Here is a 25,418-nt window from a genome sequence, read left to right as displayed (position 1 = left end):
AGGGAACTATATTCAATATGCTGTGATACATCATAATGGAAAAAAATGAAAAAGAATCTATGTATCTGTAAACAGCAGAAATTACTACAACATTGTAAATCAACTATACTTCAATGAAATAAATTTTTAAAGAAACAAACAAAAAAAAAGCCAAGGGTATCAGTAGCTTCATTATTAGTAACATTAACTTTGGTCATTTGCTTAGCCTGGTGTCTACCAGATTTTTCCAGTTTAAAAATACAGTCCTTCCCTAAAGAATTAATCTGTGAAGATACTTTGAAATTCCATGTCTTCCCCAACTTGCCAAATATTCACCACCAATTCAGCTAATAATGAATTTTGTCTGAATTATTTATGACAACGATGGCTGCTATATGGTACTATTCTGTCAATATTTCTACATTTGTGAGTTGGCATTCTATTGCAAAAAAGAACTTTCCCTTTCAATTTTATATCTTATCAGAATCAGTATAAACTCATGGATTTTTAAAAATTTTATTTTTGTAAAATGTAGGGTTTAAAAACCCTCAATCCTCTTTTGTTACTTACTTACAACACTTCTAATGTGATATAAACTGCATCTTAGAGACTCATTACCTTTCTAGGTAGTCTGCAAAATTTAATTAAAAAAGTATTTTTCCAGTAATGCTGTCCAAATTTAAATATGATTAACCATTGGATCAAGCACTGGTTTGGAATACCCAAAGCCTCCAACTATTGGGATGGATAATTGTGAGCATGGTTACTGAATGAAAAAGTGTATTTAGTCAGAACCATCCAATGTAAGTTTGTGTAAAACGTTCTTAGTGTGTCTAAGTCTTAACCTTGGTTTTCAAAATATCACAAAATCCCAATTTGACTCCTAAGGCAAGTCAGATGGACCTGGTGTGCAGATGGAGGTCTCATAGGGCTTGGGGCATCTTATTCCTTCAATGTTATTTTTTTAGTTTTAAGTTCGAATATATATATATTTCTCCCTGCTTTCAACACATTATTGTTTTAGTTTTTGAAAAAAAAATCTTTGGAATATTAGGTTTAAAAAACAAAATTTCAATTAATCCATATTCTTTCTATCTTTAAAGGAAAATTAACAGCTTATACACAAAACCTTGTGCATTAAAAAAAAAAAAGCAAAACTCTGGAGGGTTTAAAGTGGCCTGTTGTGTTTCCAGAGACCTTCTTCAACATTAGGACCATGCTGCTGATTAAAGAATAGAATCAGTATAAATATATGCATAGTATTGTTTTTAGACTTGAAAAAAAAAACCCTCTAAACGTGAACAGCAATAGAATTATTTCTAACTTTTAAATTCTGTTAAAATATGTATAGTAGGGCCTTTTGAAAGCCTATATGTTCCTATTTTAAACATAAATATGATAGTAACAATTAATAAAGAAGGTAGGGCCAGAGAGGGTAGTACTGATTGACAGCTAATCACACATCAAGCATTGTTCAAAAGCAGTGTTTCTCACCTGTCTGGGGCTAAGAATCCGTTTTATTTAATTTTACATTTTCAGCCCACTGCCATCTAATCACTGTGCATGGTTAGTGTGCAGATCAGCCATGTGCCCCTCTCCCTGCAAGTGCAACACACACACTAGTCTCTGGGCTGTTCCGGATCCCACCCATCCTGAGTCTGTATGTCACAGCAATAGCTGATGGCTCTGAGTTTCCAGCTTTCTTAAATTTTCTGTACTTCTTTAAGACCTAGTTGCAAAGAGTTCATGGACTGGCACTAGTGCACAGACCCCCACTGTGAGCATCACTGTCATAGTTAATCTTTGCAACAGGGCTCTGAGAATTGCACTATCCCCACCACAACCTTCAGATAAAGACATTGAAGCACAGTGGACTTCCCAACCTTAAGAGCCCATGATTAGCAGGTAGCAGAACTTGTATCCAAACCCAGTCAGTGCCCAGAGGAGCCAGGATTTGTCCCTGACTCCAGAGCTTGTGCTCCTCCGTGTGTGCTTGTGTCATTTTAACTACATGTGGAGGAGGAACAGTTTGGTTTAGGCCATCAGATGAGGACCTCCTCAGATACACCTTCTACAGTCTACAAACCTCCTTCATCCATGCCAATCCTGCTCTCCTCTCCTGGTGATTAGGAATCACCAAAGTCTGATTCCACCCTGTGTCTTTGGATGCTCTTGGTCCATCCATCATCCCAACCAAAGCAACTGTTCAAGAGCAGGAATTAGATTCATTTCCCAGACAAGAAGCTGAGACTCCAAGGGTAAGACACTTACCCAAACATGTAACTATTGTTACTTGACTGTAGGGTGTGCCCAGAGCCCATTTTGTTAAGAATGGTGCCAGTTTATTGTCCTGGCACCTTGGCTGGTTATTACTTTCCCGTCACTCTCAATTGTCCCACTCTGGACAGTACATTCTTTGGGCACCCACACTGCTAGTGAGGAGTAGAGAAAGAACTGAGATGTAGATGAGTGTTACTGATTCCAAAACCAGGGCTTTCTGTTATCCTGCCTGGGCTACCTCTTATAATTTCAAAATTATAACTTTGAGAAGGAAAGTTTGTTGTCAGTCATCATTTATTCACTCAGCAAACATTTACTGGGCAACCCCTGTGTGACAGACACTGTGCTGGAAGATGTAATTAAAAAGTGACTAGGGCACAATTTCAAGTCTTTCTCTTACTTGGTTTAGTGAGAAAACAGACCGTGTGTGAACACTCACAGTCAGGGCAGACTCCATGATTTAGATGACCCAGTCACAACGGAAAGAATAGGGCCCTTGTTTACAAATGAAGCATTTCAGGATGGTGACAATGGGACACAAACCAAGTATGGTTCAGTTTAACAAATGAGAGGTGCTGAGGGTATTATAGAAATATGAGTTACCTAGGATGATGACTGATCTTAAGGTGAAGAGGTGACAACTGGACTAACCCTTGAGAATGAGGATTTCTCTCCTACATGGACCTTTTCCCCTATTTTTTAGACCAAAAGGTAGTGAGGAGAATCATTAAGTCATCATTTTGACTTACACATCAGTCAAGAGTTTCCCCCACAGTACACCCTCATTATCCACCTCTGGAGCTGTGATACATGCCATGGGAGGACATGGAAACATGCTGTCCTGACCTCCCTTCAAGGACTTGTTGTCCAACTGCTGTAAGAGCTGCCAGTGGGCAAGTTTAAACCACCAGCCCCTCTGGGGGCAGCCTGTGTGCACTGACCCATCCAGGGAGGGGCATAAAGTCCTGGCTAGTGGACCTGTCAGGACAACCCTGAAGGGCCATCATCACTCCAGACCCACACGGGGTTAGCTAAGGCCATCTGGCCAGTGATCCAGTTTGATCTTTCCCTCTGCCTCACCCTGTTTCTTTCCTCCTGATTCCACAGTGTTGACCCCAAGGGCACCCCTGATACACATCCCAGCGTTAAACTCCATCTGAGTCTGCATCCCAGAGAAGTAGCCTGCAACATGTATCAGAAAACATTCCAGTACTCAGGAGGATTTTTATTTGAAAATTACTGATTACACACATATTTATAACATTTTAAAACCCCAAAATAAAACACAAAATGGTAGAAATAAGGACTTTTTGTGTGAATGTGGTTTACTTTTTGGTTTAAAATTCACAATCTAACATTGTCTGACCAAAATGAATTTAATTTATATAGTAATAAAAGAATATTATTATGTTGGAATATATGAAAGTGCCATTTTATAGCTTATAAAAAGACTGAATGTTAGCAGTTTGACATAATTCATTCTAATAGAAAAAATCCATTACCATTTGAAATTTAGAGAACATTATACTTCTGAATAACTCACAGGTAAAAGATATAGTTAATTAATTAAATTAGGAATTAGAAAATACATAATACCATGGCTAGTGATTAGTGGTGAGTATCAAAACTTGCAGGTGGCAGCTAAAGTGGATCTCAGAAAAATATGTTGGCTTTATATACTTATATTAGAAAAATAATGATGTTATTAATCTGTTTCCAATTTAAGAATTTAGAGAAAAAATTCTGAAAGTAAAGGAAATGTTGAAGGAAAGAATGATATTTTGAGCTAGGGAAAGAAAAAAAACAGAAAGCATAAATCAAGCAAAAAGTTGATTATTTGAAAATAGGAAAAAGTTATGCAAGATTATTAATAAAAAAGAGAAGGCTCAAAGAAAATTAAAAAGTCAAAAGAACACAGAGATGCTGCAGTTTAAATATATAAGGTATTGTGGATACATTCATGCCAATCAAGCTCAAAACTCACAGGAAACATTCACTCCTAGAAAAATGAAACTTATCAAAATGACTCTACAGAAATAACACACTGAATAGGAAGCACATAATTACCAAAAGTTACCCAGACAATGTGGCTGCACAACACTGTGAATGTGATTAATGCCACTGAACTGTATGATCAAAAATGGCTATATGGCAAATTTTATGCTATACATACTTTACCACAATTTTTTAAAAATGTAAAAAAATAAAATCCTCTATCTAGAAGACAGTCTAGAACATGGCTGTCCTTCATTAGCAAATACCCTGGAAGAGTTCCTACTTTGATAAAGCACATTTTCCTCTTCCTTCTCTTTTACAGGACTTCCCCAATGGCTCAGCGGTAAAGCATCTGCCTGCAATGCAGGAGACACAGGAGAAGAACACATAATATTGTCCCTCTGTACTTTAAACATATTTCTTTTTGGAGGGTAATACCTCTCTCTTCTATAATGTCATTTAAACTACATGTATTTTTTTTTTTTTTTTTATAACTGAGATTTTATTGGTTGTTTTGAGGATCACTACACAGACATTTCAATTTGTACACAATTCTTCACATACGTACCAGAAATCTAAAATATCATGTAGTTGTGATTCGTAACAGTTATTCCAGTGACTTTCCAGCTTAAAATTTGGAGCAACTTTCCTTAACAGGATATCAAGTACCAATATCTTCAAATATTGATATGTTGTTACATCATAAGTCCCACTGATTCACAATTTAATATCATATACACTACATACCCAAACTGTCAATTGTTCACAGCACATTAACCAAGTTACTAGGAAAACTGGACTACCACGACCAAAGATGTTATAGTATAGTGCACAAAATTCTGACCAGGAGAGCCAAGATCAAAAAGTGGTTTGCTGTAGGAAATAATTCTACCAAAACAATATGGGAAGAGAAGTAATTTAAAGTGTTCAAGACATTGAATGCACAACTGACTCCAAACTGCCATTTAGTATGCTTTTGTATTATAGGATATAAAAGCTACCCCCCATCTATGGAATGTTAAGCTGACACCCAAGACAATCAAAGCCTCCCATATCCAATATCCCACTATTTTCTGGTTGTACCAAAAAATAAACAACCAGCAAATGATTTCACCTCTTTAAAAAAAAGCATTTACACTTAAAATATGGGATGAGGTGGGATTCCCTCCTTTTTAAAAATGTTTCTAGAGCTACTAAAAAACTTGCATTTACAAAATAGTTGATAAAAATATTCCTCTGGATTGTACAAGAAGGGAAACAGGGACCACTGACAGGACTGAGTGTGTGGTTGTTAATCAGACTTGGCTTCTTTCTCTTCTGCTTCATCAGAGGCTGGGCTCTCCTCGTTTTTAGTCTCTCCATTTTCTGCAGGCAAGTCTTCTTTAGTCTCTTGGTTGGCCACTTCCGCCTATTTTCCCTTTGCTCCTCTTTTCCCTTTTGTTTGCACTTTTTTGTCTGAAGATTTATCCTTTCCCGCCGCCTTTTTTGGCTTCGTTTCCACTTTTGCAGGAGCCGGTTTTGCTGACAACCTCGCCCATCTCCTCTTGGGCTCCTCCTTCGCCGCCCCCTCGGCGGAGCTGACCTTCCTCTTGGGCATCGTGGCGGCGGGGCGGGCGAGAGCCGGGTGCCTGAGGGCCGCGGCGCGCCGAGAGCCTTCGCGAAGCTGAGTAGCTTGACCGCTGCCGCTCCTCCAGCCCCCGAGCTGCTGGGACCCTACATGTATGTTTTTCCTATTAGTTTTTTCTGTAGTATTTTAACCAGAGGTCTTTGAGTGGAAAAATGGACAATAGGTCTGTTAAAGGAAGTGGTTACGTAAAACGGCAACTTTACACTGTCTTCAAGTAAACAGAATCCCTGATGGAAAGTAATATGTATTTCTGGGAACAGTAAAAAAAATCATCTGTGACAACTTTGTCTAAAATCTTAGAAAATCAGTTTTGCTCTAGAGTCTCTCAAGACACAAAACCTGGGAGACAGCTTTTATTGATGGCCTGCACCTCTGATTTGGATAAGAAAGAAAATAGTGTAACATATAAATAAACATAATAAATCACTTTGCAAGAGCTTGAAATCACTGAGTGAAGTTGGAGGAAAAAATTATAGATTAACATCTTGGAATATGTAAATATTTGTTGCTGGTGTAAAAAAATGTATAATATAATTTATGCAGTGCAAAAACCTATTGGAATAGACATGAGCTCATGGTAGAAACAGAACATTGATTCAAAAATTGTTGAGGATGAGGGCTGTCCACTGGAAATATTCATAATCACATGGTCACTGTAATATCTGGCTATTTCCTTTCAGAGTGCACCTAAGGGGTGAAAAAGACAAAAACAATATGGTTAAGAGTTTTAACTCCTCCTAAGGCAACACATTTCTATGTTAACTTCTTCATGTGAAGCAAATCATATTGAAGGAGAAAACAGAACAGGCTCTATCTTGAAAGCAGGACTCCATCTTAGGCCGGACTATGGACTTTGAGCTATATGCCCAGTATCTAAGGAAATGACATACCAACTGGAAAACCAGGCCCAGGATGGAAGAGCCCCAGGGCTCTCCATCGCCTAAAAGAATACCCTAATTATCTGTGCAACCGGATAGAATCATACTTTCTATTATGCTTATTGGGGTATGACCACAAGCCTATTGATAATTGTCCACTGTTAACTACCTAGGCTTAAGGCTTATGAATCATGGGTTAACTTTGATTGTATCTTTCTTTTTCCTTTGTTCAGACTAGTTTCAGGGAATTTTCGGGAGGTGGGTTTGGACACTAATGCTTAGGGCATATAACGTTTTCACAAAAAATGGTCAGGGTCCTTGGCTAAGAGAAGACTCTGCCTTGGGCCCTCCGGGTGTAATAAACTGCACTCCACTATCTGCATTGTCCTTCTGAGTGAGTTTGTTTCCCGGAACGCATGGCTACAACAATATCACTAGTGGAGGCACAATTTAAAAAACCAGGGGTATATTTATTCTATGGAGAAAGTAGCCTCACTAAAATATAATCCCTCAGTGGGACTAGACTTAATGCCAAACAACCTGTAGATCCACTTGCGTTCTGATCATTCCGATTCACAAATATGTTTTGTCACTAGGGTAAACTGATAAGTAAAATCATTTTACTGACTCAAAGCCTGGAGATAAATGAAAAACAAGGTGACAAAGAGGCTGGGAAAACTATTAATACTGTCTGCCCAATGGTTACTCATTTTCACACATAAAATGAGCACAACAAATTTGGATGTTAATATCAGGTTGTAATCTCTACATTTTATAAACTCTGATTGACAAACACTGAAAACAAGGAGTAGGAAATGAAGAAAGCATAACACTTTTTCATGTAGCCATGAAAAAGAATGAGACAACTGTATGCATTAATATAATGAGATACAATATTAAATGAAAAAAGGAAAGAACAACTATCATTTGTACTTAAAAACTGAAAGACCACATATTCACAAATTCTTCCTGATACACAAGACAGTCAGCAGTGGTGCTGGGGCTCCACCTGGAGGAGGAACTTGTGATGACAGGAATGGAAAGTGATTTACTTTTTGCTCATCATTTTTTAAAAATTATTTTTAAAAAGTGTTTAAATTGTCTAGCAGTAGATGTATCATTTGTTTTAAAACTTATTATTAAAAATACATTTTAGTTATTTAAAGCAGTGGCCCCCTAACCTTTTTGGCACCAGGGACCCAGTTTCATGGAAGACAAGTTGTCCACAGACAGGACAAGGGTGGGAGGGGAGTGGAGGGAGGTTCAGGTGTAATGTGAGTGATGGAGAGCAGCAGATGAAGCTTGCTCCTTTGCTCACCACTCACCTCCTGCTGTGTGCCCATGGACCAGTACCAGACTGCAATCCAGAGGCTGGGGACCCCTGATTTAGAGTCTCTAAAGTTACTTAGAAGAACTATGGGTATATTTTTTATTATTGAGATGCAAGGCTTCTCTCTATGGCCTTTTAAAAAATGACCACACTTTTACACTGTAAAATGCTCTACAGTCTCAAAGTACGTAAGCATGTGCTCTCTCATCTGATCTCCATAATAAATTGAAGGAGCCAACGGGACTGTAATCCTTGCTCTACACACAGGTGAGGACCTGAGGCTCAGAGACCTGGGGGACACAAGGCCACGTGGATGCTAAGCACCTCCTCCATCTATTCAAACGGGTCCAGGCTCCTCGAGCTATAGGATATGAGGAATTTATAACTTCTGGGCTCTATTAGGTGATTTCATGAATAGACAAACTGACAGCTCTGTTACACACTGGGAACAAAGAAACTTCAGAAAACTTCAACCAGATTTGCTTCATCACAGAACAGAATGGATGACAGGCATTCATCCTTTGAGGTGAACTGTGTCCCCTCCAATTTTACATGTTGAAGTCCTAAACCCCCAGTACCTCAGAATGTGACTCTTTGGAGACAGGTGTCTTTAGAGAGGCAATAAAGTTAAAAATGAAGTCATACAGGTGGGTCCTAATCTAACAGACTAGAGTTCTTATAAGAAGAGATCAGGATACAGGCTCACACAGAGGGAAGACCATGTGAGGACACAGAGAGAACATGGCATCTTCAAGCCAAGGAGAGAGACCTCAGAGGAAACCAACCCTACTGACACCTTGATCTCAGATTTCCAGCCCCCAGAGCTGTGAGGAAAAACATTTCTGTTGTTTAAGTCACCTACTCTGTGGTCTTTGTATGGCAGCCCTAGCAAACTAATGCCCCCTTCAACTTTATGTATCTAAAAGGTACTTTCTCTACTATTGCATAGACCATCAGATCTCTCAAAGGGTCAATTAAACAGTGATCAGCTCACCTGAACTATGCATTTAAAAAAATGTGACTTGGAAGCACCTTTTCCCAGATGTTGAGTTTTCTTTTCAAATGAATTCTGTTCTATTAGAGTGAAAAGCTTGCTGATTCAGGCTAATGCTTCCAGTGTTATAACTCTGAACAATGCATTGGTATCTGATGCTTCAACATTCAAAAAATCGGCAATCTGACAATTTAAGAGGATGTAGAGTATGCAGAAATAATGCCAAGAAGATATTCAACTGGAATGGGAAACAAGAAATGCATTTCTGGTAGTAGTCTCTTATGATCCTTTGTATTTCAGTGTTGTCTGTTGTGATTTCTCCATTTTCATTTCTAATTTTGTTAATTTGGTTCTTCTCTCTTTGCTTCTTAATGAGTCTTGCTAACGGTTTGTCAATTTTGTTTATTTTTTCAAAAAACCAGCTTTTAGCTTTGTTGATTTTTGCTATGGTCTCTTTAGTTTCTTTTGCATTTATTTCTGCTCTAATTTTTAAGATTTCTTTCCTTCTGCTAACCCTGGGGTTCTTCATTTCTTCCTTCTCTAATTGCTTTAGGTGTAGAGTTAGGTTATTTATTTGGCTTTTTTCTTGTTTCTTGATGTAAGCCTGTAATGGATGAAATGGACAAATTCTTAGAAAAGTATAACCTTCCAAAACTGAACCGGGAAGAAATAGAAGATCTTAACAGAGCCATCACAAGCAAGGAAATCGAAACTGTAATCAAAAATCTTCCAGCAAACAAAAGCCCAGGACCAGATGGCTTCACAGCTGAATTCTACCAAAAATTTAGAGAAGAGCTAACACCTATCTTACTCAAACTCTTCCAGAAAATTGCAGATGAAGGTAAGCTTCCAAACTCATTCTATGAGGCCACCATCACCCTAATTCCAAAACCAGACAAAGATGCCACAAAAAAAGGAAACTACAGGCCAATATCACTGATGAACATAGATGCAAAAATCCTTAACAAAATTCTAGCAAACAGAATCCCACAACATATTAAAAAAATCATACACCACGACCAAGTGGGCTTTATGCAAGGATTCTTTAATATCTGCAAATCAATCAATGTAATACACCACATTAACAAATTGAAAGATAAAAACCATATGATTATCTCAATAGATGCAGAGAAAGCCTTTGACAAAATTCAACACCCATTCATGATTAAAACTCTCCAGAAAGCAGGAATAGAAGGAACATACCTCAACATAATAAAAGCTATATATGACAAACCCACAGCAAGTATCACCCTCAATGGTGAAAAACTGAAAGCATTTCCGCTAAAATCAGGAACAAGACAAGGATGCCCACTCTCACCACTACTATTCAACATAGTGTTGGAAGTTTTGGCCACAGCAATCAGAGCAGAAAAAGAAATAAAAGGAATCCAGATAGGAAAAGAAGAAGTGAAACTCTTGCTGTTTGCAGATGACATGATCCTCTACATAGAAAACCCTAAAGACTCTTCCAGAAAATTACTAGATCTAATCAATGAATATAGTAAAGTTGCAGGATATAAAATTAACACACAAAAGTCCCTTGCATTCCTATATACTAACAATGAAAAAACAGAAAGAGAAATTAAGGAAACAATACCATTCACCATTGCAACAAATAGAATAAAATACTTAGGAGTATATCTACCTAAAGAAACAAAAGACCTATACATAGAAAACTATAAAACACTGGGGAAAGAAATCAAAGAGGACACAAACAGATGGAGAAATATACCGTGCTCATGGATTGGAAGAATCAATATTGTCAAAATGGCTATTCTACCCAAAGCAATCTATAGATTCAATGCAATCCCTATCAAGCTACCAACGATATTTTTCACAGAACTAGAACAAATAATTTCACAATTTGTATGGAAATACAAAAAACCTCGAATAGCCACAGTAATCTTGAGAAAGAAGAATGGAACTGGAGGAATCAACCTGCCTGACTTCAGACTATACTACAAAGCCACAGTCATCAAGACAGTATGGTACTGGCACAAAGACAGAAATATAGATAAATGGAACAGAATAGAAAGCCCAGAGATAAATCCATGAACTTATGGACACCTTATCTTTGACAAAGGAGGCAAGGATATACAATGGAAAAAAGACAACCTCTTTAACAAGTGGTGCTGGGAAAGCTGGTCAACCACTTGTAAAAGAATGAAACTAGAACACTTTCTAACACCATATACAAAAATAAACTCAAAATGGATTAAAGATCTAAATGTAAGACCAGAAACTATAAAACTCCTAGAGGAGAACATAGGCAAAACACTCTCTGACATAAACCACAGCAAGATCCTCTATGACCCACCTCCCAGAATATTGGAAATAAAAGCAAAACTAAACAAATGGGACCTAATGAAACTTAAAAGCTTTTGCACAACAAAGGAAACTATAAACAAGGTGAAAAGACAGCCCTCAGATTGGGAGAAAATAATAGCAAATGAAGAAACAGACAAAGGATTAATCTCAAAAATATACAAGCAACTCCTGCAGCTCAATTCCAGAAAAATAAATGACCCAATCAAAAAATGGGCCAAAGAACTAAACAGACATTTCTCCAAAGAAGACATACAGATGGCTAACAAACACATGAAAAGATGCTCAACATCACTCATTATCAGAGAAATGCAAATCAAAACCACAATGAGGTACCATTACACACCAGTCAGGATGGCTGCTATCCAAAAGTCTACAAGCAATAAATGCTGGAGAGGGTGTGGAGAAAAGGGAACCCTCTTACACTGTTGGTGGGAATGTAAACTAGTACAGCCGCTATGGAGAACAGTGTGGAGATTTCTTAAAAAACTGGAAATAGAACTGCCATATGACCCAGCAATCCCACTTCTGGGCATACACACGGAGGAAACCAGATCTGAAAGAGACACGTGCACCCCAATGTTCATCGCAGCACTGTTTATAATAGCCAGGGCATGGAAGCAACCTAGATGCCCATCAGCAGATGAATGGATAAGGATGCTGTGGTACATATACACCATGGAATATTACTCAGCCGTTAAAAAGAATTCATTTGAACCAGTTCTAATGAGATGGATGAAACTGGAGCCCATTAAACAGAGTGAAGTAAGCCAGAAAGATAAAGAACATTACAGCATACTAACACATATATATGGAATTTAGAAAGATGGTAACGACAACCCTATATGCAAAACAGAAAAAGAGACACAGAAGTACAGAACAGACTTTTGAACTCTGTGGGAGAAGGTGAGGGTGGGATGTTGCGAAAGAACAGCATGTATATTATCTATGGTGAAACAGGTCACCAGCCCAGGTGGGATGCATGAGACAAGTGCTCAGGCCTGGTGCACTGGGAAGACCCAGAGGAATCAGGTGGAGAGGGAGGTGGGAGGGGGGATCGGGATGGGGAATACGTGTAAATCTATTGCTGATTCATGTCAATGTATGACAAAACCCACTGAAAAAATAAATAAATTAATTAATTAATTAAAAAAAAAAAAGAAATGCATTTCTGTAGAGGTGACCTGACCCAGGGGTAGGACTGAAATCCAAGAGTGAGGTTCTGCCACTCTGTGAATTTGGGTGATGGCCCAACTTGGCTACTATGTAAAAGAAGCAGTGTTCTCAGACTCAACACAGAACACAGTACCTAAGGCAGCACTCAGCCTCCCCCAGCAATTCCCGCTCTGTGCTCCCTGGATCAGCTCTGTGACCTTAGGTAAGCCCTGGACCCAATCTCCTCACCCATGACATGAATAAAAATGGACCATCATGAGATTAAGTGAGATCATACATGTGAGAACAATGTAAAAATAATGATAAATAACTGTACAAATGTAACTTACCATTAATATTGTTAGAGTAGACGCAGGATTACCAGACAAGGAATCACAAGATTTCTAATTCTGTGACCTATGTTTGCTTCCATATGTATGTTACACTTGATTTAAAACATTCACTGAAAGAACAGATTTCGAATTCTGTATCTGCTGCAAACCAGCTTAACACTAGTTACATACATATAGTTATATACATATATATATAGGGCCACCTTCCTTCTAAGGGGCCTTAGTTTCCTCACTTTTAAAATGAGGGTGTTGAATCCTATTATCTTATGATATCTGGGCCTATCTAAAGTTCTGTGATCTATTTCTCATTACTCAATGTCTTAATAATATATAATGATAACATAGTTTTTAAATGAAGACTTGGACACATAGGTGGGTACATCTCTTTTTGATGTGAAATGCATAAGGTCAAAAGAGCAAAAGGGTTTGGGAGATTCCTGGGTCTCTTGGTCTCAGGAAGGAAGCTCTGACTGGGAGATACTCTAGTAGATGAAGCACTTTGTGAATTTCAGGCATAAAAATAGAGAGTTCTTTGTTCAGCTTCTCAACATTTGCACACAATATAAGTACTTATGAAAAGTTCAGAACACAAACTTCCTTGTCCCTAAACCTAAGTATGAACTCCAACTCTGCCACCTCTACAGCCAGCTCTGCAACCCAGGCAATTTCCTACCTGTAAACAGTGGAAGGCCCTGCTTGGCATTTCCTCATTTCTAAGGAGGACTGAGATGAGACAGTGATAGAGGGAACTTAGAAAACATTTCAGATAAAGCTTTAAGATACTGGGACATGTTTTCTTTAAAAAATATTTTAAATATTTCACACAAGTAAACATCTTCTACTTACAAATGAAAATCTAGGAAATGCAGAAAAGTATGAAGAAGGGAAAATACATCCATAATTTAACAGAGATAAATTTTCAATGGGAAACCTCACCACAGGCAGCTGGAAGCCTCATCCCATCCCAAGCCACGCATGATAAGGGGCAAGAACACCAGACCTTCCTTCCCTCCCTCCATCTTCCCATCAATCCTGTTCACACTCCCACCTTGTTCCAAATTACAGATGGCTGTATGACAATGGCTAAGTCTCCTAAACCAGACTCACCATCTCACCATTGTTAGGAAGATGTCACGTGACCTGACTGTTACCCATCGAGCACCTTCCTCACACCATGCACAGAGCTTAGTGCTTCACACACCTCAACTCTATGAAAGTGCTTTGCAAACCTTCAAGCACCATTCAGACTACAGTGTGAAGCTATTGTGAGTTCTTGATTTGTCCTGATGACAATCTCATCTTCTAGAAGGTAGAGGAAGCATGGGAGGCAACTGGACCTAATTCTAAACAACACAGAATTAGGGATAAAGTGACAGTATCAGGTTGACATTTTCTTTACAGATTAGAAAACAGAACAGGCTTACACCTTTCCCTGCAAGATCTTCCTAGAACCAAAATATTCCAAAATTTTCCTTAAACTCTCAAATTTCCTGGATATTCTTTGACAGCAATCAGAATGAACATAAAGGGTCTGCAAAATGAGTGCTCTGTGCTCTATGAGAATCTGAACCCAGAGTCCAAAATGTGGTAAGTCCAATTTGACATCTCTCTCAGGCACAGGTGTGGTCACACAGAAGAGCACACATCCCGACCCCACTCCCAGCACTTGCTGCAGATTTTCAGCAGACCTGCCTTCTATCTGCCATTTGTTGTTAAGACCCAGTCATGAAGCTTCCTCTCTGGAGGCTTATAATGGCACAGAGTACTTGTTATCAGATCCCTGGTGGAACTCATGTGAAGGGTGAACCCTGGAGATGAACTTTAATTACAACTCCCCACAGCAGGCTCACCTGTTTTGCCCTTTCAGTGAGGGCAGCAGCCTCGGTCTCACCCAGTTGTTGTACCATGTTATAAAATAGTTTGTTTCTATTTTGCAGCAAAGCATACGGGTTACCATCTTGTTTCCATCTCCCTGAATCCGAAACCTGTTGATCAGCAGAAAGAAAGCCATTAGCATATAATGTCTCCCAGGAAAATATTATAACTCAGACAGTATTTCTAAAAGAGGCAGCACAGGGAGAAAAGAGAGAATCTGTTTAGGTGATAGGACTGGCTGGTGTTTAAATGGCTTGATTACCTTGTTTTACTAGGCAAAGGCCTAACCTGACCTTTTAATATTACAATGTTATAGGAAAGGAAGAAAACAAAAGTTTTAGACTAGGATTACTGGCACTCTGTAGCATCTTATATTCTGCCCAGGGCATTTGGTGTTGTTATCTTTACCTAGTGCTTTTAGCTCTCAGGCTCTGAGTTTTCAAGCAATTTATACAGATACACAGAGTTGGAAAATAACTTGATTTAAGAAAATCAAAGTCCATTTATCTAAAAAGTAGGTTGATGTCATACAAATGAAAGGGCAGTACCCTGACAACAAATTAATGGTCAAGTTGATTTGAAAATGCAAGAAATATTTGAGGAAAAGAGTAAGTGCTTCTGGGATTTCTTTAGGGTCCTGGATTATGTCAGCTGCTAAGAGGAGCAGAATCCCTTGTCTGAGAGGTTGAGATGCTTCTTGAAGTTGGACGTGGTTGTAGTTTATCCTTCCGAGTGAAAGCCTGGCAAAAAGGTCTGGTACATAAGCAGCTTCTGCAGGATTGCTCTGCACAGAAGAAAATTTCTAAAAACCAGTTTTCTCTTCGGATAAGACTAAAGAAGCAAGTAAGAAATTGAGCTTCAAATTCCTGTGATTACAGCCTGCAGAGCACACAGGGTCAACCCAACCTGAACTGCCTAGGATCTGAATCTGTTTTCACAAACTATCTTTTTTCCCATTTCTTTCTTCAGCTGCCTGCCTTTTACCCCTTTTATTGCTCATTAGTAAGTCTGCTAAATTGAAACTGAAAGGGAGAGGACGGGGCTCTCAACTCTTTCTGCTTACTAGTGACTTTGGTTAATGGTTCTGAAGGGGATAAAACTGTCTGAAACAACTGGCCCAAATACAACTTTAAAAATAGTTCTGATGTTCAGTAGTAGTTAATTCTTCATTTAGGTCATATTTAGAGTAAATGTATCTTAAGAGAATATGCTGGATGGACTTCCCTGGTGGCTCAGTGGTAAAAGAATCTGCATGCCATTGCAGAAGTCATGAATTCGATCCCTGGTCCAGGAAGATCCCACATGTCACAAAGCAACTAAGGCCATGCTCCGTAACTATAGAGCCTATGCTCTAGAGCCTGGGAGCCACAACTACTGAGCCCACATGCATAGAGCCTGTGTTCTGCAGCAAGAGAAGCCATGCAATGAGAAGTCTGCACACTGCAATGAAGAGTAGTTCCCACTCACTGCAACTAGAGAAAAGACCACACAGCAAGGAAGATCCAGCATAGTCAAAAATAAACAAATAAATAAATAAGATTAATTTTTTTAAAAAAAGAAGAGAATATGCTGGAACTCTAAACAAGACACAGGTTGTTTTTCCACATCTAGATACTGCAACTAATTTCATCCTTTGTATTTAATTGGAAACATTTATTAAGTGGCATAAAGGCCATTTTCCTGTTAATCTTACTACTGTGAATCATTGCTAAGGGCAGCTTTCTCAAAAGAGTCCAAAAATACCTGAATCTGTCTCAGTTTAGTTGCTCAGTCGTGTCCAACTCTTTGCAACCCCATGTAGCAGGACAGCCCTCCCTGACTATTGCCAACTTCCAGAGTACATTCAAACTCATGTCCATTGAGTCGGTGATGCCATCCAACCATCTCATCCTCTGCTGTCCCCTTCTCCTCCCACTTTCAATCCTTCCCAGCATCAGGGTCTTTTCAAATGAGTCAGTTCTTCACATCAGGTGGTCAAAGTATTAGAGTTTCAGCTTCAGCATCGGTTCTTCCAACAAATATTCAGGACTGACATTCTTTAGGATGGATTGGTTGGATCTCCTTGCAGTCTTGGGGATCCTCAAGAGTCTTCTCCAACACCACAGTTCAAAAGCATCAATTCTTCAGCACTCAGCTTTCTTTATAGTCCAACTTTCACATCTATACATGACTACTGGAAAAATCATAGCTTTGACTAGACGGACATTTGTTGGTAAAGTAATGTCTCTGCTTTTTAATGTGCTGTCTAGGTTGGTCATAACTTTTCTTCCAAGGAGCAAGTGTCTTTTAATTTCAAGGCTGCAGTCACCATCTGCAGTGATTTTGGAGCCCAAAAAATCTGTTACTGTTTCCCTTGTTTCCCCATCTATTTGCCATGAAGTGATGGGACCAGATGCCATGATCTTAATTTTCTGAATGCTGAGTTTTAAGCCAGCTTTTTCACTCTCCTCTTTCACTTTCGTCAAGAGGCTCTTTAGTTCTTCTTCACTTTCTGCCATAAGTGTGGTGTCATCTGCATATATGAGGTTATCCATATTTCTCCCAGCAATCTTGATTCCAGTTTGTGATTCATCCAGTCTGGCATTTCTCATGATGTACTCTGCATATAAGTTAAATAAGCAGGGTGACAATATACAGCCTTGACATACTCCTTTCCTGATTTGGAACCAGTCTGTTGTTCCACATTCAGTTCTAACTGTTGCTTCTTGACCTGCATACAGATTTCTCATGAGGCAGGTAAGGTGGTCTGGTATTCCTATCTCTTTAAGAATTTTCCATAGTTTGGCGAAATTATAGAGTAACTAGAATTATAAAGCAGCTATAACGATTGTGAAAAATTTGACATATAGTGAGAATTACCAAAAGGTGAGACAGAGACATGGAATGAGCAAATACTCTTGGGAAAATGATGCCCATAGACTTCGATGCAGGGTCATGATAAGCTCTCAAGTTGTAAAAAAATGCAGTATCTGGGAAGTGCAATAAAACAAGGTACGTCTGTATTTCTAAAGCAAACAATACTAATAAGGTTCAAAATTGGGAAAGGAGCATGTCAAGACTGTATATTGTCACCCTACTTATTTAACTTATATGCAGAGGACATCATGCAAAATGCTGGGCTGCAGGAAGCACAAGCTGGAATCAATATTGCTGGGAGAAATATCAATAACCACAGATATGATACAGATGACACCACCCTTATGGCAGAAAGCAAAGAGGAACTAAAGAGCCTCTTGATGAATGTGAAAGAGAAGAGTGAAAAAGCTGGCTTAAAACTCAACATTCAAAAGACTAAGATCATGGCATCCAATCCTACACTTCATAGTAAATAGATGGAGAAACAATGGACACAGTTGACAGCCTTTATTTTCTTGGGCTCCAAAATCACTGCAGGCCATGACTGCAGTCATGAAATTAAAAGACACTTGTTCCTTGGAAGAAAAGCTATGACCAACCTAGACAGCATATTAAAAAGCAGAGACATTACTTTACTGACAAAGGTCTGTACAGTCAAATATATGGTTTTACCAGTAGTCAAATACATATGTGAGAATTGGACCATAAATAAAGCAGACTGCTGAAGAATTGATGCTTTTGAACTGTGGTGTTGGAGAAGACTCTTGAGAGTCCCTTGGACTTCAAGAAGATAAAACCAGTCAATCCTAAAGGAAATTAACCCTGAATATTCATTGGAATGACTGTTGCTGAAGTTTAAGCTCCAATAGATTGACCACCTGATGTGAGGAGCCTACTCATTGGAAAAGACACTGATGCTGGGAAAGTTTGAAGGCAGGAGGAGGAGGGGATGACAGAAGATGAGATGTTTGGATGGAATTACTGACTCAATGGACATGAATTTGAACAAACTATGGGACATAGTGAAGGAAAGAAAGGCCCGGCATGCCAAGGTCCAGGGGGTCGCAAAGAGTCGGACACAACTGAGCAGCTGAACAACAATAATTTTCAGGAATGAGAGGAGCAACTAAGAGAAAATTAAATTACTGGAGGTTCCTATCAAGTTTTACAAAGATGGATATGCTGAAAAACTTAACAGAAATGAAAAAATCTAAAATGGTGAGGGTCTTACCATTATCCGTGTGCAGTCAATGACATTGCTCAACCTGTGTGCGATGGTTAGCACAGTGCACTGGGCAAATTTCTCACGAATTTTTTTTTGTATTAACTCATCAGTTCTATATTAAAAAAAATTGATTTAGTTCAGTAAAGACAAGCAGACTTAAGACTTAAAAATATATGATATTTTTATAATGTTTCTAAAAATCAATGTTAACATATAATCTTGTTCCTAAAAAACTAAGTACAAAAAGTCTATTTAGAAATTTACTCTTTTTCATAAAATGATGGAAAATATTCTTCTCTCAAAATTGCTTGAAACTATAAGGAGCTGGATTTAGGAATCTAGCTCTCTCAGAATGCCTCATAATAACATTAATGCCATACAATATGTCTTGGTTTTTCCTTTGTTTTCTGGAATTGATATTATCAAAAGATATCCATTGGACTAAGAGAGCACTTAGAAACATTTCTAAGCATCACCAAATGTTTTCCATTTACCACACTGACAAGTCAGATTCAAGGTTTCCTGGTCTCAGCTCCATTACCTTGGATCCACATTCGATGTGGCTTTGTCAATAATCAATATCCGATTTTCCCTGAGGATGGCCCTGGCAAGACACACCAACTGTCTCTGTCCAGAACTCAAGTTCAATCCAGATTCTGCTAATTCAGTATTCATTTTACCAGGAAGACCTTCAATGGCTTCTTTAAGTTGCACCTGTGGGTACAGAAAGAATGACTTTTTCCTAAGCAAACTGTTACTAAAGTAGACAAACATCTTAGACATTAGAGCTTTGATGTCCTCAGGATTTCTGACATATATTGCATGTATGGCCAGGGTGATGGGAAGAGCTCTTTCTAATGAGCATTCACTGTGAAAGATGGTGGAGTCAACTCAGGACAGAAAGATCTCAGTGTCCCCCATCCCTGCTACAGGATATCCACCAGAAACCCTGCCTAGGGATTAGTTAAGGAAGTCTCTCAAAAAATGAAGCCTTTTCTCCCAGTGTGGTTTCAACAGACAAGTTAAAATTATCTTTATGGTTGAGTCAAGTTTCCCAAAGTACATTTTGCATAGGAGTTGGTACACTAAAGAAAAACTTAAAAAATATTTACAGTAAGTCTTTTTCTCTGAAGATATAATCTTACCAACACTTTACCATTTGGTGAAGTTTACAATATGCAAATTCAAACAATGGCAACTGGAGCCTGTTTTGATGATAACTCTTTGCCAAGTTTAATATAAATATAAATACAAATATAAATAGTGGACCAATCGAGTGCATTTTCCTCAGTGTCATAAATGTCTTGCAATGAATGAAAACTCATTCATTGAGTTTCATATAACAAAAACTCATTATATGAAAATAAGACATGACATCTTATTTCCCCCAGAATATGGATATAGGTGATGTTTATATTAATCTATCTTCATAAAATTATACTTATAAGATTAGAGATAAAACAAACTTTTAACTGCCATAGATAATTGAAAAGTACATTTGGTGGTAGGGGTCAGTTCAATAAATATTTATTTTGGAAAAATATTACACAGCATGAACCAAACTCAGGCTATACTTGAAGGTGGAGATCAAAGACAAAATACACTTCAAATTAAGAGACCAACAGATTGATGAGTGATGGCCAATAAGTTATCTGGCACATTATAATGTCAGATAACAATACACCAAGGGTCAGTAAGGAGTGTTTTCATTTTTTCATTTTTCAGGTATCCTAAATGCTGGAACACATCTATGAATGTGAACCTGAATTGTGCTATTGATGGAGTCCAATCCCAAGAAAGGGGAATTCTGAGTTAGAATTAAATATGGTATTGTTATGCAGCATTATCTAAAGGGTAAGACTTGGATTATGGTACAAGTGGTTGGACTTTCTTAAGACTGACATCCTGACTCACACTTACCCCTGACTTGGATGACATCTCATCATTAATTTGATTTTCTACTTTCCTTCGAGTTTGTCCATATCCACTTCATGAGGAAAAAGGGTTATGAGAAGAAATGTTTTTCAGAAAATGATGTTTTCTGAGACTCTGTTTTTGTTTATAAATCAGGGATGGTTATGAGAATATATGAATATAAAGGTCTTCTGTAGTGTAATAATAAAATTGTTATAATTAAGTATTAAAATGGGAAAAATGACAGTAGAAGCAGTAAACAAAAATAACTATGAATTATAACTAGTGAATCTGAAAACATCCTAGATAATAGTGTAATATTCTCTCAGATCATCCCACCCTCACCTTATCAAGTGTGAAACAGATCGCCAGTCCAGGTTGGATGCATGAGACAAGTGCTCAGGGCTGGTGCACTGGGATGACCCAGAGGGATGGGATGGGGAGGGAGGTGGGAAGGGGGTTCAGGATGGGGAACACATGTAAATCCATGGCTGATTCATGTCAATGTATGGCAAAAACCACTACAATATTGTAAAGTAATTAGCCTCCAACTAATAAAAATAAATGAAAAATAGTGTAATATTACTATTAAATTTATTGATTGAGATAACTGTATTAGGACATATAAGAGAATGTCCTTGTTCTCACAAGGTATATATTTATATGTTTAAAGGTGATTCTAACTTTTAAATAAACATTTCTTCAACTTACAAATAATTCATCAAAATATAGATTTTTAAGAGAGGAAGAAAATATAGGAAGACAAAATAGCTGATGAATCTAGGTGAAGGTGTATATGTGTTCATCATACTATTCTTTTCTTGTTCCTGTTATCTGAAATTTTTAAAACAAAAAATTGGAGGCTTGGGACTTCCCTGGTGGTCCAGTGGTTAACAATCCACCTGCCAATGCAGGGAACATGGGTTCAATCCCTGGTTCAGGAAGATTCCATATGGAATGGAAGTAAGTAAACCCATGTGCCACAACTACTGAGGCCACACTCTAAAGCCCACAAGCCTCAACTACAGAGCCTGCATGCTGCAACTATTGAAGCCTGTGCCTCTAGAGCTCAAGAGCCGCAAGAGAAGCCATAGCAATGAGAAGCCTGTGCACTGCAATAAAGAGATAGTCCATTTGCTGCAACTTGAGAAAGTCTGCAAGCAGCAATGAAGAACTAGCACAACGAAAAAAAAGAAAAAGAAAAAAAATTGGAGGATTGAAGCCAGGCAGCCTGGGCATAAGTCCTACCTAGCTCTGCCAACTGGGAAAGTTACTAAACTTACTCTGCCTTAGCTTCCTAAACTCTCACACTATAATATCATAATTATAAAGGTGGGTACCTCATAACATTGATAGAGTACAAAATAAATCAGTACATGTAGAATTTACAGCAGATCAATAGATATTGCCCATTATTACTAATGCTTCCAATATGCTACTGGGGAAGAGTGGAGAAGAATTACCAATAGCCCCAGAATGAATGAAGCAGCTTGGCCAAAGCAGATATGAAGCCCAGTTGTTGATGTGTCTGTTGATGAAAGTAAAATAAAATGGTGTAAAGAACAGTATTGTATAGGAACCTGAAATGTTAGGTCCATGAAGGAAAATCAAACATGGTCAAGCAGGAGATGGTAAGAATAAACATTGACATGCTAGGAATCAGCGAACTAAAATGGATGGGAATGGGCGAGTTGAATTCAAATAGCCATTATAACAAAATAACCCTCATAATCATCAAAAGCCTGAAACACAGTATTTGGGTGCAACCTCAAAAATGACAGAATGATCTCAGTTTGTTTTCAAGGCAAGCCATTTAAGATCACAGTAATCAAAGTCTATGTCCCCACCACTGAAGCTGAAAAAGCTGAAAATTGATCAGTTCTGCGAAGACCTAGAAGACCTCCTAGAACTTTGAACTAACACCTAAAAAAGATGTTCTATTCATCATCAGAGATTGGAACGAAAAGTAGGAAGTTAAGATATACCTTGAGTAATAGGCAAGTTTGGACTGGGAGAACAAAATGAAGCAGGGCAAAGGTTAACTGAATTCTGCCAAGAGAATGCACTAGTCATAAAAAATATTCTTTTTCAACAACACAAGAGACAACTTTACACATGGGCATCACCAAATTATCAATACTGAATCAAAATGATTACATTCTTTGTAGCGGAAGATGGAGAAGCTGTATACAGTCAGCAAAAACAAGATCAGCAGCTGACTGTGGCTCAGATCACCAGCCTCCCATAGCAAAATTCAGGCTTAAACTAAAGAAAACCGTGAAAAACACTGGCCAGCCAGTTATGACTTAAATCAAATCCTGTATGAATCTGCAGTAGAGATAACAAATAGATTCAAGGGACTAGATCTAGATAACAGTGTGCCTGAAGAACTATGGACAGAGGTCCATAATATTGTGCAGGAGGTGGCAAACAAACCATCCCAAAGAAAAAGAAAAGCAAGAAGGCAAAGTGGTTATCTGAGGAGGCTTTCTGAATAGCAGAAAAATGAAGAGAAGTGAAAAACAAGGGAGAGAGGGAAAGGTGCATAAAATTAAACACAGTTTCAAAGAATAGCTAGGAGAGATGAGAAGGACTTCTCCAATGAACAAAGCTTAATAACACAAGAAAACAAAAGGGGGAAGACTAGACATCTCTTCAGTAAAACTGGAAACATCAAGGGAGCATTCTGCCCACAGATGGGCACAGTAAAGGATAAAAATGGCAGAGACCTAGTAAATGCTGAAGAGATCAAGAAGAGGTGGAAAGAATACAAAAAAGAACTATATATATAAACATCTTAGTGAACTGGATTACTACAATGGTGTGGTTAGTCATCCAGATCCAGACATTCTAGAGTGCAAAATCAAGTGGGCCTTAAGAAGCACTGCTGTTAATAAAGCTAATGGATGCAATGAAATTCCAGAAGAACTATTCAAATCCCTAAAGGGGGATGCCATCAAGGCTTTTGCATTCATTGTGTTAGCAAATCTGTAAGACTCAGCAGTGGCCACAGGGACTAGAAAAGGTCAATCTTCATCTTAATTCCCAAGAAGGGTAGTACCAAGAATGTGCCAACCATCAGACAATTGTACTCATCTCCCAAGCTAGTAAGGTCATGCTTAAAATTGTCCATGCTAGGCTTCAGCATTATGTGAATCAAGAATTTCCAGATATCTAAGATGGGTTTAGAAAAGGAAGAGGAACTAGAGATCAAATTGCCAACATTCACTGGATTATAGAGGAAGCAAGGGAATTTCACAAAAACATTTATCTTTAGTTCATCAACTATGCTAAACCCTTTGACTGTGTAGATCATGACAAACTGTGGAAAGCTCTTAGAGAGATGGGAATACCAAACCATCTTACCTGTCTCCCGAGAAGCCTGTATGTGGGTCAAGAAGCAACAGTTAGAACCCTGTCTAGAACAACTGATTGGTTCAAGATCAAGAAAGGAGTAGGGCAAGGCGATCTGTTGTTACCCTGTTTGCTTAACCTATATGCTGAGCAAATCATGAAAAATGCCGGGCTGGATTAGTTACAAGCCTGAATCAAGACAGACTAGAGAAGCATCAATAACCTCAGATATGCAGATGATACCACTCTAATGGCAGAAAGTGAAGAAGAACTAAAGTGCCTCTTGATGAGGGTGAAGGAGGAGAGTGAAAGAGCTGGCTTAAGACTAAATATTAAAAAAAAAAAATCTAAGATCATGGCATCGTGCCCCATTGCTGCTGCTGCTGCTGCTAAGTCACATCAGTCATGTCCAACTCTGTGCGACCCCATAGATGGCAGCCCAACAGGCTCCTCTGTCCCTTGGATTCTCCAGGCAAGAATACTGGAGTGGGTTGCCATTTCCTTCTCCAACGCATGAAAGTGAAAGTGAAGTCGCTTAGTCATGTCCGACTCTTAGCGACCCCACGGACTGTAGCCTACCAGGCTCCTCTGTCCATGGGATTCTCCAGGCAAGAGTACTGGAGTGGGTTGCCATTGCCTTCTCCTCGTGCCCCATTACTGCATGGCAAATAGAAGTGAAAAAGTGGAAGTAGTGACAGATTTCCTCTTCTTTGGCTCCAAAATCACTGCAGATGGTGACTGCAGCCATGAAATCAGAAGATGATTGCTTCTTGGCCGGATAACAATGACAAACCTAGACAGTGCGTTGAAAAGCAGAGACATTACTGTGCCAACTAAGATCCATATAGTGAAGGCTATAGTCTTCCTAGTGGTCACATATGGTTGTGAGAACTGGACCACAAAGAAGGCAGAATGCCAAAGAATTGATTCCTTCAAAGTGTGGTGCTAGGGAAGATTCCTGAAAGTCCTTTGGATAGCAAGGAGATCAAACCAGCCAATCTTAAGGGAGATCAACTCTGAATATTTACTGGAAGAACTGACGCTGAAGATGAAGCTCCAGTATTTTGACCATCAGACAGCACATTGGAAAAGTCCCTGATGCTGGGAAAGATTGAGGGCAGAAGGAGAAGAGAGTGTCAGAGGATGACAAGGCTGAATGGCTTAACTGATACAATGAACATGAACTTGGGGCAAACTCCAGGAGATGGTGAGGGCCAGGGAGGCCTGGTGTGCTGTAGTCCATGGGGGTAGTAAAGAGTCAGACACAACTGGGCAACT

The 25,418-nt window shown here is 38.7% G+C and overlaps 1 protein-coding gene and 1 pseudogene across 5 annotated transcripts in view; both read right to left on the bottom strand.

Annotated features, from left to right (window-relative positions):
- Window positions 1-4,763: 4,763 nt before the first annotated feature.
- On the bottom strand, window positions 4,764-5,851 carry LOC133049273 (non-histone chromosomal protein HMG-14-like; annotated as a pseudogene).
- A 368-nt stretch (window positions 5,852-6,219) lies between these two features.
- LOC133049270 (ATP-binding cassette sub-family C member 4-like) overlaps window positions 6,220-25,418 on the bottom strand; it is a 374,395-nt gene continuing 355,196 nt past the window's right edge. For 3 of the 5 annotated variants that reach the window (XR_009691259.1, XR_009691260.1, XR_009691261.1), the window contains 5 exons: window positions 19,414-19,586; window positions 18,879-18,984; window positions 14,767-14,901; window positions 9,084-9,687; window positions 6,220-6,568 (listed from right to left, as the gene is read on the bottom strand). Coding sequence is in view for 2 of the 5 variants with exons in the window: in XM_061133257.1 (XP_060989240.1) it covers window positions 6,417-6,543; window positions 8,355-8,370; window positions 13,676-13,688; window positions 14,767-14,901; window positions 18,879-18,984; window positions 19,414-19,586 (570 nt within the window). In the remaining 3 variants the exon portion in view is untranslated. Of the gene's footprint in view, window positions 6,569-8,354; window positions 8,371-9,083; window positions 9,688-13,675; window positions 13,689-14,766; window positions 14,902-18,878; window positions 18,985-19,413; window positions 19,587-25,418 lie in introns of all 5 variants that reach the window. The other 2 variants (XM_061133257.1, XM_061133239.1) reach the window with 2 other exon arrangements.

This window comes from Dama dama, chromosome 30, assembly GCF_033118175.1.
Source record: "Dama dama isolate Ldn47 chromosome 30, ASM3311817v1, whole genome shotgun sequence".
Classification (NCBI taxonomy): Eukaryota; Metazoa; Chordata; class Mammalia; order Artiodactyla; family Cervidae; genus Dama; species Dama dama.
The sequence above is the reverse complement of the archived record's forward strand: the minus strand, read 5'-3'. Positions and strand labels throughout refer to the sequence as shown.